The sequence below is a fragment of the Stigmatopora argus genome, chromosome 13, assembly GCF_051989625.1.
Source record: "Stigmatopora argus isolate UIUO_Sarg chromosome 13, RoL_Sarg_1.0, whole genome shotgun sequence".
Lineage (NCBI taxonomy): Eukaryota > Metazoa > Chordata > Actinopteri > Syngnathiformes > Syngnathidae > Stigmatopora > Stigmatopora argus.
The window spans coordinates 7,119,024-7,133,377 of NC_135399.1; the positions used below are offsets into that span (position 1 = coordinate 7,119,024).

Below are 14,354 nucleotides of genomic sequence, written 5' to 3' on the forward strand. Positions count from 1 at the left end.
TTATCTACTTGCCCTTTGTAGCAGGTTCTTTTCCAGCTATTTGTCAATTGATTACCCAAAGAAAAGAGGCATGAGAAGAGACAAAAGGAATCATTCCGTCCTAGTAAGTAAATGGAGAGCCAGAGTTTAAGTGATTAGGCTTCATATAGTGTTGAAACCGTGGGGGGCAGATAAATGGAAGCTAAGTTCAAGCTTCTTGTGTGAGCCATATTCTACTATATTTTCAAAAAATTCTGGAGGTGAATAAAAACTGGGCCATTGGCTATTGCTTGAACACCGTTGAAATAAGCAGAAACTGTCAGAAATCTGGGAATAAAATGGTAACTTGTGAAAAGTTTATTGTGAAATGGCAGAGGAGAAGAGTACAATAACTTAAGACTCGGGATGGGTCAGATGATAAGGCAATCGGTGTCGGTGGCCAGTCCCATGCCGAAGCAGTCGCTCGGACTGATGGCCAACGAGTGACAGGAGGGGAGGGTCCTCATTCTCCCACCACCCTCCTTCACTGCAAAATCTAGCGACACGGCCAATTAGGCAGAGGGACTTTGGAAGATGGGAATTTAGGAACACGTCCGGAACCGAAGGAGGAGCACCAGTTGGAGACGAGGATAAAAACGTGTGGAACTAAACAATAAAAGGATTTAGAAATGGCCTCTCATAGTCCTTTGTTTGTTCTGCTTCCTCAGGTGGTCCAGGAAGCAGCGAGTGAATGTCACGACACCATGGGGTCTGCACATACTCGATGCTCACCACCACCAACACGGTGGGGGGGTCCTTACACTGACATGATGTGCTTGACAAAGGCTGCATGTTGAAGATCAGGTCAGGGCACAGGGAGGAGACAAAATAATTTAAATAGGTCAGTTCAATGGAATGCATTATTTGCAGAAACCTGAGCAGCATGCCGGAAAATTCTAGCTCTAAATGTAATGATCATAAAGGTTAAAAAATATATATATTTATCATTGTTCTAAACGTAAGCAAAGTACAAGGTAAAGTTGTAGTTCTTCTTTGTCCACATTTTGAAAGAAAAAAAAGTTTACCCCATCCTTCCATCCTTATATGCAGACATCCTATTTTGGCTATAATATATTAGGCCAGAATAATCATTTAAAATGTTAATATAATGAAATGAATAAAAAACCTAAAGCACATGTGTCAAAGTGGCGGCCCGGGGGCCAAATCTGGCCCGCCGCATCATTTTGTGTGGCCCGGGAAAGTAAATTACGAGTGCCGACTTTCTGTTTTTGGATCAAATTAAAATGAAGAATATAGATGTATATTAAATTTCCTGATTTTCCCCCTTTTAAATAAATAATTGTAATTTTTAATCATTTTTTTCTGTGTTTTTAGTTCAAAAATAATTTTGTAAAATCTAAAAATATATAAAAAAGCTAAAATAAACATTGTTTTAGATCTATAAAAAACTGAATATTCAGGGCTTTTAATCCAGTTCTTTTAATCCATTTATATAAAAAAATCTAAATATTATATCTAAATTGGTCCGGCCCACGTGAAATCAAATTGACATTAAAGCGGCCCGTGAACCAACCTTTGACACCCTTGACCTAAAGCGTACTCAAAACGATTATTAAATATTTTTAAGACAGATAAAAGATATAATCAAGTTATTCTTTGGTGTACCACTAGAAGAAGAAAATACTATGTGGCGTTGTCTGTCGTTTCTCCCAGATAGAATGTTTGGAACTGTACATTTTTTAAGAGCACACCGTAATATTACTTTTAAATTTGTTAGCAACCAGAAAACCTAGTTATGTATCAGCCGCATAGGAAATACTACACTACATGGCCATCATGTGTCTCACCCTCGTAATTGATGCAGCCGTTCTCATCCTCCTGACCAGCCATGAGAGCGTCAATCTCAGTCTCATTCATCTTCTCTCCTGCAAGGGGGAAAAACATCAATCAGTATCATAAAAACCTAGCAGCTACTACTCTTAAACCAACAGTGGGAGTATCACTTACCCAGTGTTGACAGAACAATACGCAGCTCAGCGCCCATCACTGTGCCGTTACCCTCCTTGTCGAACACACGCAGACCCTCAACGTAGTCTTCAAAGCCGGCCTTGTTTGGGCTGTTGATGATGGTCTGAAGCATGGGCAGGAAAGCCTCGAACTCAACTCTCTTGTTGGCCATATCTATTTGCAACAAGGCGATAACACTGATTCCACGAATTGAAATGCCAACTTTTGAATAATTGCCACTTGATCAGAAGTAAACCGAGAATTACCATTTTGATAAGCATGTTAATTCACTAAATCTATTCTCACTGGGATGACTGGCAATTGAATGATCACGTTTCAGTACCATTGACGCCCAATCAATTTTTATTGGGAGAGGCTGAAAGCGAATGATCAATCAAAAGTAATTGGATGTCCATCACCGCCAGGGTCAGCCATGAAGTAAATTCATGAAATAATATTAAAGCCATTTGAACAATAGTATGGTTGTTCATCTGTTTCCTTAGTTTAAGTATTATATGTATTAATATGACACATTTACCATGTGGAATAAGACTTGAGATTTATTGCACAGGCATTTTATTTTAGTAATCCAACTATAAGAAATTATCCAATATATCGTTTATCTACCGGTGTAATATAGTGTTTAACAGTGGTGGGCCGTCAGGGCCTTCAAGGCCTTCTCTGCTGGCCAAAGAAATATCTGAATCCTAAATTATATTTTGTCCATCAATACTTATTAAATAATTCCAAATTGTCTGTTAGCTTCCTTTCATTGCTTTTACCCCTGGTTGCACTGTTTCCAGATGTGTATTTTCATATTGAAGCATTTAACCAATCACATTTCAGCCATTATTTGTTGCCAGGGTCAGAAATCTGCCTCAAGGCCTTCACAATCAGTTCTGCAGGCTCTGCTGCATTAAACAAGCGTCGATAAGACTGTTGCTTTAACCAATCAGATTTCGAGTTGGCAACACAACAATGCCTTGTCGCAGGCATAGGAATACGGATACGTCATTGCTTTCACCAACTATGATTGGCTAGTGATTAGCCAGAACTACCAAACTGTATCTGGAGCTAGCTGCACAAGCAAATATATTGTTGTGTTGATTTAAAGCCATTTTTAAGACGGACTATGCCAGAAATACGACAGGACAGGCTCAATTTTCATCATTAGCTTCGATGGCGATAGAAAAGAAAGAAGAAAGAAAGGAGGATGGATATTGTGTACAGTTAAAAATGATTTTTGGTGAGTAAAATATGGCTATATTCCTAAATAATATTTCAATTGTGGGCCCGGTTCTGATATCTGAAAAGCTCCAGTGTTTGTATTCAATCACTAAATGCTGCTAGGAAGTGGATTTTACCCCATTTTTGTGCATTGATTTATTGATTATTTTTTATGTGTCACAGCTGTAGCTGCAGTCGAGGTTTTCTAGCCATAAAATAGTTTTTGAGGGTTGGATTGACTCTTTGAAGGCGCTATGAGAAAATGCACGGACCGCTACTGGTGTTTAATGAATCTTACCCTCAGCGGAGGGGGTTCCCAACATTTTGTTCACATCCTTGTTGGTGGGGTTCTGTCCCAGAGCGCGCATGATGTCGGCGAGCTGGTTGTAGGCCACCTTGTTGTCACCCACCCTGTCGAACAGACCGAAGGCCTCCTTGTAGTCTGTGAGATCACACCACATGAAAACATTATGTTAAAAGTGCAGATTCAAACTGGATAATGACCGATTGATTGTGTGTTTTTAAACAATATAGCTTTGATTCCATTAACTCAAGTGTTACATCAATTATTGGGATTTCCTCAAAATAGTGGATGTGATTGTGTAAAAACCAGCAATTGATGGAGTGTTTTTGCAGGGATTGCTGAACGTGGTGATTGATTATTTCGGAGGCCGATTCAAAAGGCAAGCAACTCTAATTTTGTGCACAATGTTGAGCAATGTTCTCGCTGTGGCCGCATGACAGCAGGTGGAGGCAGTTCCTCGAGGGAAATCTATAGGTTGCGATATTATTGGCTGAATGGATAGACTGCCGAACAACTCAGCCACTCTTCAGACTATTTCCATTTCAGCTGTCTCGCTCACTCTAAGCAAGGCTAGGGGCTCTTTTAAAAGACCACCTTGGAATTGATAGCTGAGAATATGAGCCCCCGTCCTTTTAAAGGCAAGTCGTGAGTGTGGATCTGATGAGAGCAACATGATGTGCTATCATTCAAACAGGTCAACTCGATTAGTGTTCCTCTAGAGCACGTGTCAAAGGGGCGGCCCGGGGGGCAAATCTGGCCCTCCGCATCATTTTGTGTGGCCCGGGAAAGTAAATCATGAGTGCTGACTTTCTGTTTTAGGATCAAATTAAAATGAAGAGCATAGATGTATATTAAATTTCCTGTTTTCCCCCCTTTTTAAATCAATAATTGTAATTTTTTAATCCATTTTTTCTGTGTTTTTAGTTCAAAAATCATTTTGTAAAATCTAAATATATATATATATATATATATATATATATATATATATATATATATATATATATAAAAGCTCAAATAAACATTGTTTTAGATCTATAAAAAAAACTGAATATTCAGGGATTTTAATCCAGTTCTTTTAATCCATTTATTTAAAAAAAATCTAAATATTATATCTAAAATGGTCCGGCCCACACGAAACCGAGTTGACGCTAATGTGGCCCTTCGAACCAAACCGAGTCTGACACCCTTGCTCTAGAGTTTTAATCAACTAGCAATACTTGGAATACATTTTTTCAAAAGCAGGAATGAACTGTTTTGTGATGTAAAAATGGTACATGTGACTATTAGCTTTGCACATTCCAGTCTCTTCACCATGGAAGGCAGTTCTTTGGATTGTGTAATTTACCACTGAGTTCTATTAATGCATGTGTTTATTATGTACAGTGATGAGGAAAATGCAAAGGTTTTGCAAGCTTCATACCTTCAATTTGGTCTGCGCTGAATTCAATCTGGAGGTGAGTAGAGAGCAACAATTTCAGTGAGCATTCAGAACCAAAATAGACATCTCAAGCAAAAGAACATCCTCACAAGGTATTTCTCCTAATGTGGACTAATAAATCAGGTCTAAATTGGAAATATATTTGCCTCTTGGACAGATTTAGCATCACATGGTGGCACCCGATATGCGTTGGTCCATCTTTAGCTACATTAAGATGCCCTCATTTGGTGGCCTCACACCACTTGAGTGACTGGGGGTGGGATCAAAGACGTCAGTAATGAGCTAGCCATGGGTCTAAGAATTCTAACGTGAGGTGCTCAAAGCACCTATTGCAATCCTGCATCATTTTACAGGAAACAGGATACACATTCTTTCATCCATTCATTTAATCGCAGGCCATATGGATACAGTCACTTTCACTCCTACACTCAAAAAGTTGGATTTGAGTGCACATTAACTATATAGCACCACACTACCTATATGCCTTTTGATCACTTTTTTCTCCCGTAAATATTAATTAGATTATCATCGATAACAACTATGAACTATAAAAGTTATCTTTGTTTCTAAATAATATAAGAACATATCTGACAGTTATGACCGTTGCCAAATATACAACTATAAGTTCATTTAATTTGATTTCATTTTGTTGAAACCCATTGTAGGGCAGATGGATATTTTTTTGTGATTTAAAAAAAAATCATTTAATTGAACACAATAAACCAATATACATGGACAGAACATTTTGGGTCATGATGGCTGTAATATTTGGTGATTAAATTTGTCCAAGTATCCCAAAAGGTAATGACCCTCTATGTGAAGGCCAGGTCTTAATTAAATTATTGTATGTTATCATCATAATTATTCATCAATATTTAAAAAAACATCTTTTTATGAATAAATAAAATTATAATAACAATAATAAAATGTTACTGAAAACTAATTGATAAATATAAAATAAATAAAAACACTATATTATAACAGTTTATTTAAAAAAAGTTTTTAATTCATTACCATCCTTGTACAATTAACATCCAGTTAATTTAAATTGTGGTGATTGGTTATGATTTTTTTTTCTTTGTTTATATTAAATAATTAGAAGTTAACATTTTCAAATTAATAAATAAAATTTAGATTTTTTTTTATTTAAATGACTTTTAAATTCCTAAAAAAATGACATTTACTTTTTTAATTCTTGTTCTTGTTTTATTTTAAAAAAATGTAAAAATAAATAAATAAAAATAAATAGAAAATATCTGCTGTTGACTCTTCAGATGCCATTGACAGTGCTCGTCGTCCAATCCATTTTGACTGTCTGGCAGGGCAGCGATCCAGCCAACTCCAGTCTAAATGGATTGGTCATCTAGTGCCCGCAATGGCAGCCAATTAGTTGCACTATGTCCTTTAATGGGTTTTCCCCCTTAGCAGACTTTTTTTTTTCTACCTTGACGCCGGACAGGTCCACAGCAGCGGCTTTGGGAGCAGGTGCGGGGGCCGGGGCAGGTGCAGGTGCTGCTGCCGGTTCGGCCTTCTTGACGGGAGCCTTAGGGTCCTTCTTAGGTGCCATTTTAGCTTCAAGTCAATCAACTCCCGGGAAGGGGTAACAACACAAGGAGTGCAAACAAAGTGGAGGAGACTCAGAGCACACAAGCAGCCCTTTGGGCGTATATATATGAGGCTATTTTTCTGCCTGGACCCCACAGGGCCGACCTTGTGTGGGGATTGGGTATTCCTTGGGAGGGGTGTGTTGCCCCACTCTAAACATGGCACATTGGTCCTACGTCACAAGATCTTGAAAAAAATGAAAAGCAATAAGTTACAATACAAACATTTGACCTGCAATTATTGAATATGCAGAGTAGAGTGGTCCTTTAGGTACTGAACCTTAATGTAAATTTACCCTGTTCAGCCACACATAGGGCACTCACTTAATTTATTGGTTGCCATTGGCAGCGCTAGATGTCCAATTCCAATTGTCATGTATTAATTCATTAAACCCCTCTCAGTCAATTGAAAAAATGGCACTGAAACAAGTGCATTATATATATATATATATATATATATATATATATATATATATATATATATATATATATAAATTTATTTTTTATTATTATTATTATTATTTTTTTTTTTAAATGAGTGGGGGAGTGGCGATAGTAGAAAAGTTGTTTATTGTATTTCATTACTACTACTAGTACTACTTCTATTACTACTACTACTATTACTATCACTACTACTAGTACTACTTCTATTATTACTACTACTATTACTATCACTACTACTATTACTACTACTATTACTATCACAACTACTAGCACTACTTCTATTACTGCTACTATCACTACTACTAGTACTACTTCTATTACTACTACTATTACTATCACTACTACTACTATTACTACTACTATCACTACTACTACTATTACTACTACTATTACTATCACTACTACTACTATTTCTACTACTACTATTACTATCACTACTACTATTACTACTACTACTATTCCTATCACTACTGCTACTATTACTACTACTACTATTCCTACTACTATATTCACCGTGGGCTTGCGTGGGTTTTCTCCGGCTACTCCGGTTTCCTCTCACATTCCAAAAACATGCATGGTAGGCTGGTTGAACACTCTAAATTGCCCCTAGATATGAATGTGACAGTGAATGGTTGTCCGTCTCCTCGTGCCCTGCGATTGACTGGCCGCCAATTCAGGGTGTCCCTAGCCTGGTGCCTGAAGTCAGCTGGTCTCCAGCACCCGACCCTTGTGAGGATAAGCGGTTCAGAAAATGAACGAATGTACATTATCGGGCAAAGTAGCGAATTCTAAATAAAATACTCATGCACATTGAACTTCACAAAATAACATACTGAATCATGTACATATATTAGGTAACTTAGGATGTGTGTGAAAGTACACCTGTGTTCAACAAATGGCCATCTTTTTGGAGGAGGATAGGACGTACACAAGACATTCAGCTGCCAATGTCAGTTATACAGACAAGGCTAAGTGAGCCAATTCTGCTCTCCTTGATTCTTGTCTATATTCGTCACAGTGCCAGCGGTGCAGACGAGCTCCCTCCCCTCAGAACACTTCCAAACACACTTGCTTTTTCTGACCCTATCTCCACTAGGGCAAGCCTCAGTCCTTCAGCTGTCACGGAGGCTCACCCGCCGGTACTGTACGGCACCTTCTCAGATTTAGCGTCTCTTCACATCTATAGGAACTGTGGCCTCCAGTTCTTGCACCTGTGCCCCATTCTATTTTGAGCTCCACTATGGATCACTCGAGCACTTAATTCAGGTTTAATAAAACAGGCACTTGTTTGTTTTCTTTTCATTTAAATGTGTATAGTATTCGTCGTGCATTCAAGGTATTTAGTAATGTGAAAAAAACATCATTGGTGACCATGGCAGTGGTTGCATTGTCAATGCTATTATTTATTGAGTGTTTGCATTGGTGTTTTAGTAATATAAATACAAATGCAAAAATTATACTAAAATCGCATTGGTTCTTTCTTACCTCAAGTTCCATACCTCTAATAGATGGCAATTTGTAGCATTTATTCTACTCTTTGTTAATGTAAAAAAAATGCTGAAAATTTAAACCCAGAGACTTAATTGTTTTTCTTCTTTTTTTTTTTTTCATAGTTTTAGAACCTCTGGATATTTCATGTTCAAGTCAGTTTCCAGGGTAGAATAATCTCATACTCTAACCACGTCAAACGGTCAAACGGTTTCTAAATTTGTTTTGGTTTAATGTTACCAAGTCCTTCTTAAGAGCCATTAGCAGAGGATGAATGATTTTCACCTGTGACTAAAAATGTAACACTTTACTTATTTGTAAACAGGCACAACTCCTTGGGGAATGTTCAGGGTGGGGTGTACATGATACTCCATCTTAATATCTGTTTTAATGCTTCAGGCACTATGACCTAGATATAGGCCACATCAGAACAGGAAAAAATATTTAACATTTTTTTAAAAGTCTGCTCTTGAATGATTATCAAATTCTTTTGGTTGTGAAAAAAAGAAATGATAACAACGCTGTCATAGTTGGGGCAAGACATGCAAGTCCAATGAGTCAGTTCTATAAATACCAAACACAAGCCTGAGTACACTAAATACACTAAAGTTGGTGTCTGTTAAGAGAAAGTACAAAAGTGGTAACCAAATAAAATTAGTATGATGATAACACACATTTACTCATGTAGTATATCCATTTCTCAGTTAAAAAACAATCGAAAAAGAGAATCGATAACACCAATATGAGGCTTATTAGATAGGGCTGTGTTTCTCACAAACATCACCCCAAAAAGTACTTAGCACATAAAGTACCACCATACTGAACATTTCCAATCTAATTTGACTGGGAGGGCCAAATGAACAGATGTTCAGTCAAATAGACTCGGCATTTAATGCTGTAAATGGCTGCCCAATGCGTGACTGGACTTTTTGTCGAAAGACGTTCGGTCCCCGGACGTTTGGTCGACCGGACGTTTGGTAGAACGGACGGGCCGTCGACCGGACGTTTGGTCGCAGGGTTCGCTCACTGTCAAATTATGAGAGAGAGAGAGACAGAGAGTTTACTGTTGAAAGCGAGAAACCAGGTAATCTCTCGCTCTCAAAATTACAATCATAAAAGAGAGAGAGAGAGAGTCAGTTCTACCAAACGTCCGGTCGACGCCCCGTCCGTTCTACCAAACGTCCGGTCGACCAAATGTCCGGGGACTAAACATCCGGGGACCAAACGTCTTTCGACGAAACGTCCGAGTGCCCAGTCAATGAGTTGAATGAATGCACTGTAAGGGATTCAAATTTAAATACAAAGGTAAAAGCAAAATTATTAAAACAAAAAAGTTGTATCGGAGTTTCTTATCCGTCTTAAATCTAATGAACTTTTATTAACAAACTTTCTAAAAGTCTCCTCTTAGAAATCCAGGGTACTCGGACGTTTGGTCGCCGGACGTTTGACAACATGACAGAGTTTACTGTTGAAACCAGCTCTCAAAATTATATTCATGCGAGAGAGAGTTTAATATCTAAACATCTACTGTTGAAACCAGCTCTCAAAATTATATTCACCCAGGCGACCAAACGTCCGGCGACCAAACGTCTGGGCGACCAAACGTCCGGGCGACCAAACATCCGGCGACCAAACGTCCGGCGACCAAACGTCCGGTGACCAAACGTCCGGTCACGGAAATCCAGTGATCAATCCTGTTTCCCCAATATCTTTCGGTGGCATCCTTATGTGAACTTTTGAGTTTACTGTTTCAGTGTTAGCATTTAAACACGGCAAGAATGAAATCTTGACTATACTGTGAAGGACAAAGTGGATAGGACACCGAATAGGGGACACGGTTGTTTGCCAACCGTGACGTCCTGGTGCTTAATGTAACGTGAAGAACTTAAGCCGGTGGAAAAAGCATGCATGAGTGGTGTAAGACTTCAAAGATGGCAGATGCTTCACCATCCAAAGGGAGGTGAGGTGTTGACGGAGTTGCCGTTCAAAATTTATATCGTTCAAAACGTAACATGCATCATACAATAAAACTAAAAAACAGGTGTCAAATCCAGCAGCCCTGGCCTGCCACATTATGTTTTTTGATTTCATTTATCTCAATAAAATAAAATATCTATAAAAGTTTGAGGACCCCAGAAATCAGAGAATATTGATTGGTCCCCCCCTGCTATGTATGTATTTATTCATTCATCCTCTATAGTGCGGGTAGCTGGAGCCTATCATGGCTGGCTTTGGACGAAAGGCAGAGTACACCCTAGACTGGTCGCCAGTTAGCCGTAGGGCACACGGAGAGACAAATGACCATTCACACTCGCAATCATATTGCCACCAGCGGGATTACAAAACAAAAATTGTTGCAACGTACACTGCACAACCTGAAATTGTTGAAAGTGAAGATAAAGAACAGCCCGAAGAATCCAATCCTGTGCCGATACCCAAGAATAATGAGAAAAATGCTCAATCAACTCCGCATAGGCTTGGAAAAAAAAGAGTTTTCCATCAATGGAAGAATTTAATACTTTCAGTGGAAAAATGTATGATGTTTTTCGAAAAGATGAACATTTCCGAATTTATTGATCCAAAAACTAACTAAGTTATGTGCATAAAATTTTGAATTTGCTTTGTTGTCCTTTCATATGTTGCTTTTATTAGATGTTACTTGAACAATTATTTATTTTGATTCAGGTGCGGTTATGGTGGTTAAAATATATATATTTTTAAATTAAAATAAGAGAATTTGTCCGAATTTCGCTCAATACTTCATCAGCTATCAAAACTCTCATTGATCCATTTGGACTGAGAGGACTAAGCTCCCAGTCAAAATGGACTGGACATCAGTTGCTGTCAATGGCAACCAGTAAGGTAAATATTTATCGGGTTGTCTTATACCTTTAACATTGCCCAGTGATGGCTATGTTACTTACTATGATGTGACCCGCGACAAGGTATCTAAATATACTTGTAATTTTCTTTTACCAATGAATATTGTTCTTATGTTGTATACAAAAAAGAGAGGGTGTTCACACTTAAGCAAACCATTCGAACAAGGGTGTGTCGACTTTGTATATCCACTGTTACTCATCCTGCTGGACGTGTGATGATTATAGAAAAAGACCATGGTTGTTGCACTGCTTCATCACTCATAGCTTGCTTTTCAAATACTGTTTGCTTCCTTTACTGGCGTCCAACCATTCCAGTCCGGAACGGGGCTGTAACTGAGCCTGGGGGACAGATGGGCCCTATTTATAGTCCCTAAAGAGAGGTGTGAAGTTTCTTGGGATTTCGAAGAGCGAGGGCCATGACTCCTTAAGGGGGGCCCATGCGTTCGCTGTTCACCACTTGCTCTCTTTAGCAACCTCGGTTTCGCAATATCCCTCTACAGGCCACACAGGAATTAGCCAGGGGTCATGGTAAACAAAGTTTCTCTCGAGACCACGTGTCAAAGTGGCGGCCCGGGGGCCAAATCTGGCCCGCCGCATCATTTTGTGTGGCCCACGAAAGTATATAATGAGTGCCGACTTTCTGTTTTAGGATCAAATTAAAATGAAGAGTATAGATGTATATTAAATTTCCTGATTTTCCCCGTTTTAAATCAATAATTGTAATTTTTTAATCATTTTTTCTGTGTTTTTAGTTCAGAAATCATTTTAAAATATAAAAATGTGTAAAAAAGCTAAAATAAACATTGTTTTTGATCTATAAAAAACTGAATATTCAGGGCTTTTAATCCAGTTCTTTTAATCCATTTATTTAAAAAAATATCTAAATATTATATCTAAAATGGTCTGACACCCTTGCTCTAGACTTTTTTAAATTTGTGATAGAGAGTGGGAATGAGATAGAAGCCAAAGGGATAAACCCTACAACTCCGCCTGTTAAGAGTGTCGTCTTCCTTTAACTCTAGATCTCATGACATGATATCATGGCTATAACTGGCATGATGATGTCTGGGGAGATGCTTTTACATAATCAAGCCTTAAAATACCACTATTTTAACTCGTTTTTTGCCAATGATGGCACTAGACGTCAATCCAGTTTGATTTTATGACACTGGCAACAAATGATTGCTGCCAACCCTCCTAATCCAAATGAATTGGATGCCTAGTGCCATCACTGGCATCAAAAGATGATCATTTTGCAGCCATGACTAACGCTTTAATGAATTAGACGTCCATCACATATGTATATGAAATGATGAAGAATACCATGTAATACTACATTAAAATTATAGATACTTTTTCCACGAACAGTATACTATTACAATATGAATACAGCAATTGTGAATGTACATAAACAAGAGGTCGTTATAGGACAGTGAGCTCTGAGGACCTATTCTAATCTTGGATGAAATGTCAATAATGTTGTTTGAATGGATAATTGAAAGAAAATGTTGTTTCTCTCATCTCTGGGCCAGGAATGGCCTTGTAAATCTGGCAAAGACAAGCGAGGGAGCCTGTTGATCTATTTTGGTCCTCTCTTAAGCTTGGTCTTCCATCTCAAAGCCCCTCTTGAAACAGAGGACAATGTGGGGTCCCTTCACTGAGGATAGACACATTAGGCCTCAAGCCAGCCAATCAGCGAAAGAATTCAGAACACATAATCAGAGTCTGAACAGTAATACAAGCCCGTACAGTATACATTCCGCTGGCTAATCGTATCACTTCCAATTACTGTATTGCCCAGAAATTTCTTGAGACATGATTATAATATTATATCTGGGAAGCTGCAGTGAAAAATATCTGCCTTTGAGGTGGCAATTTCAAATGTATTGTTATGATTAATCTTGGGATGAAAATTGTGCCACGTAAACTATTTTGTACTACTGGGAAATAGATTAAAAACATACAATGCAACATGGTGGTCTAAATTTAAGTTTTTAAAAACCTTAATGTCAGATTATACAAATTTGGCGTATGAAACAATTTTTACCACTGGATGTCAGTAGAGCACCGGTGTAAAAAACTCAACCTAAGGCTAAATTTACTTCATAGGTGAATAGTATACCTAATCTTTATTTCACCTGGAAATTTTGAGCTAATGCACACAAAATAATAGAGCATGGCTTATTCACAAATTTGTCTTGCATGTACAGTACCTCCAGTTTGTACAAGGTATGGCAGATCATGCTAATTAAAAAAAGTTGAAAATACAAAGCACTTTTCACTCAGATTCGGTGCTATTTCCTGAGTCCACGCAGCATTCATCCACATACACACGCACACACACTTTGTTCAGACTGCTGAACCCAGCAGAGTGGCAGTCAGGCAGCCTTCTCCGTTGAGGACCAGTCTTGCAGTGATCAGCAAATACACAGACCACTCTAATCCCCCCACCATGGACCGTCCACATGGTCCCTTTTTGGTCTTTTTTTCCCCTTTTAAATGAAGGAACTGCACCCAAACGAGTTATCTTTACTCATTATAGTTTATCTTTATCCTCATATTTTTTTGCTTAGTTATAAAACCTTCTGTAATAAAATATATTGTTATTATCATCATTTATGTGAACTTTTTCCACCCTACCCAATTTTCAACACTCGATATCTTCCATGAAAAAAAACAGGCTGTTATTTGGACACACCTGAGGTAAATACAAAAGTAGTAGTCACTTAAATTTGGTCACTGGATGGATTAACAATATCTTTAGCTTCACATGTTGTTTTTAAACACTTGGTAAGGTAAATCAGGCAAAAAAAGCAAAACAAAACAACAACAACAAACATCTTAAAAGACAATAGACCACCAATAAACTTAACCTGGGAAAGTTGGCCGTGAATACTCAATTTTCAAGCCATTGATGGTGCTAGACGGCCAAAGAAATTAGACTGGCAAAATGCAGCCAAATGAGTTAAAGTAGTGAATTA

General features: G+C 38.1%; 1 protein-coding gene across 1 annotated transcript; it reads right to left on the reverse strand.

Moving 5' to 3' along the window:
- Window positions 1-318: 318 nt before the first annotated feature.
- myl1 (myosin, light chain 1, alkali; skeletal, fast) lies at window positions 319-6,597 on the reverse strand. Its single transcript, XM_077617743.1, has 6 exons — window positions 6,400-6,597; window positions 4,938-4,965; window positions 3,512-3,655; window positions 1,987-2,160; window positions 1,827-1,904; window positions 319-804 (listed from the first exon to the last, which is right to left on the reverse strand). The coding sequence occupies exons 1-6, from the start codon at window positions 6,520-6,522 to the stop codon at window positions 776-778; spliced, it is 576 nt and encodes a 191-aa protein (XP_077473869.1). The 5' UTR covers window positions 6,523-6,597; the 3' UTR covers window positions 319-775.
- Between the last annotated feature and the right edge of the window lie 7,757 nt (window positions 6,598-14,354).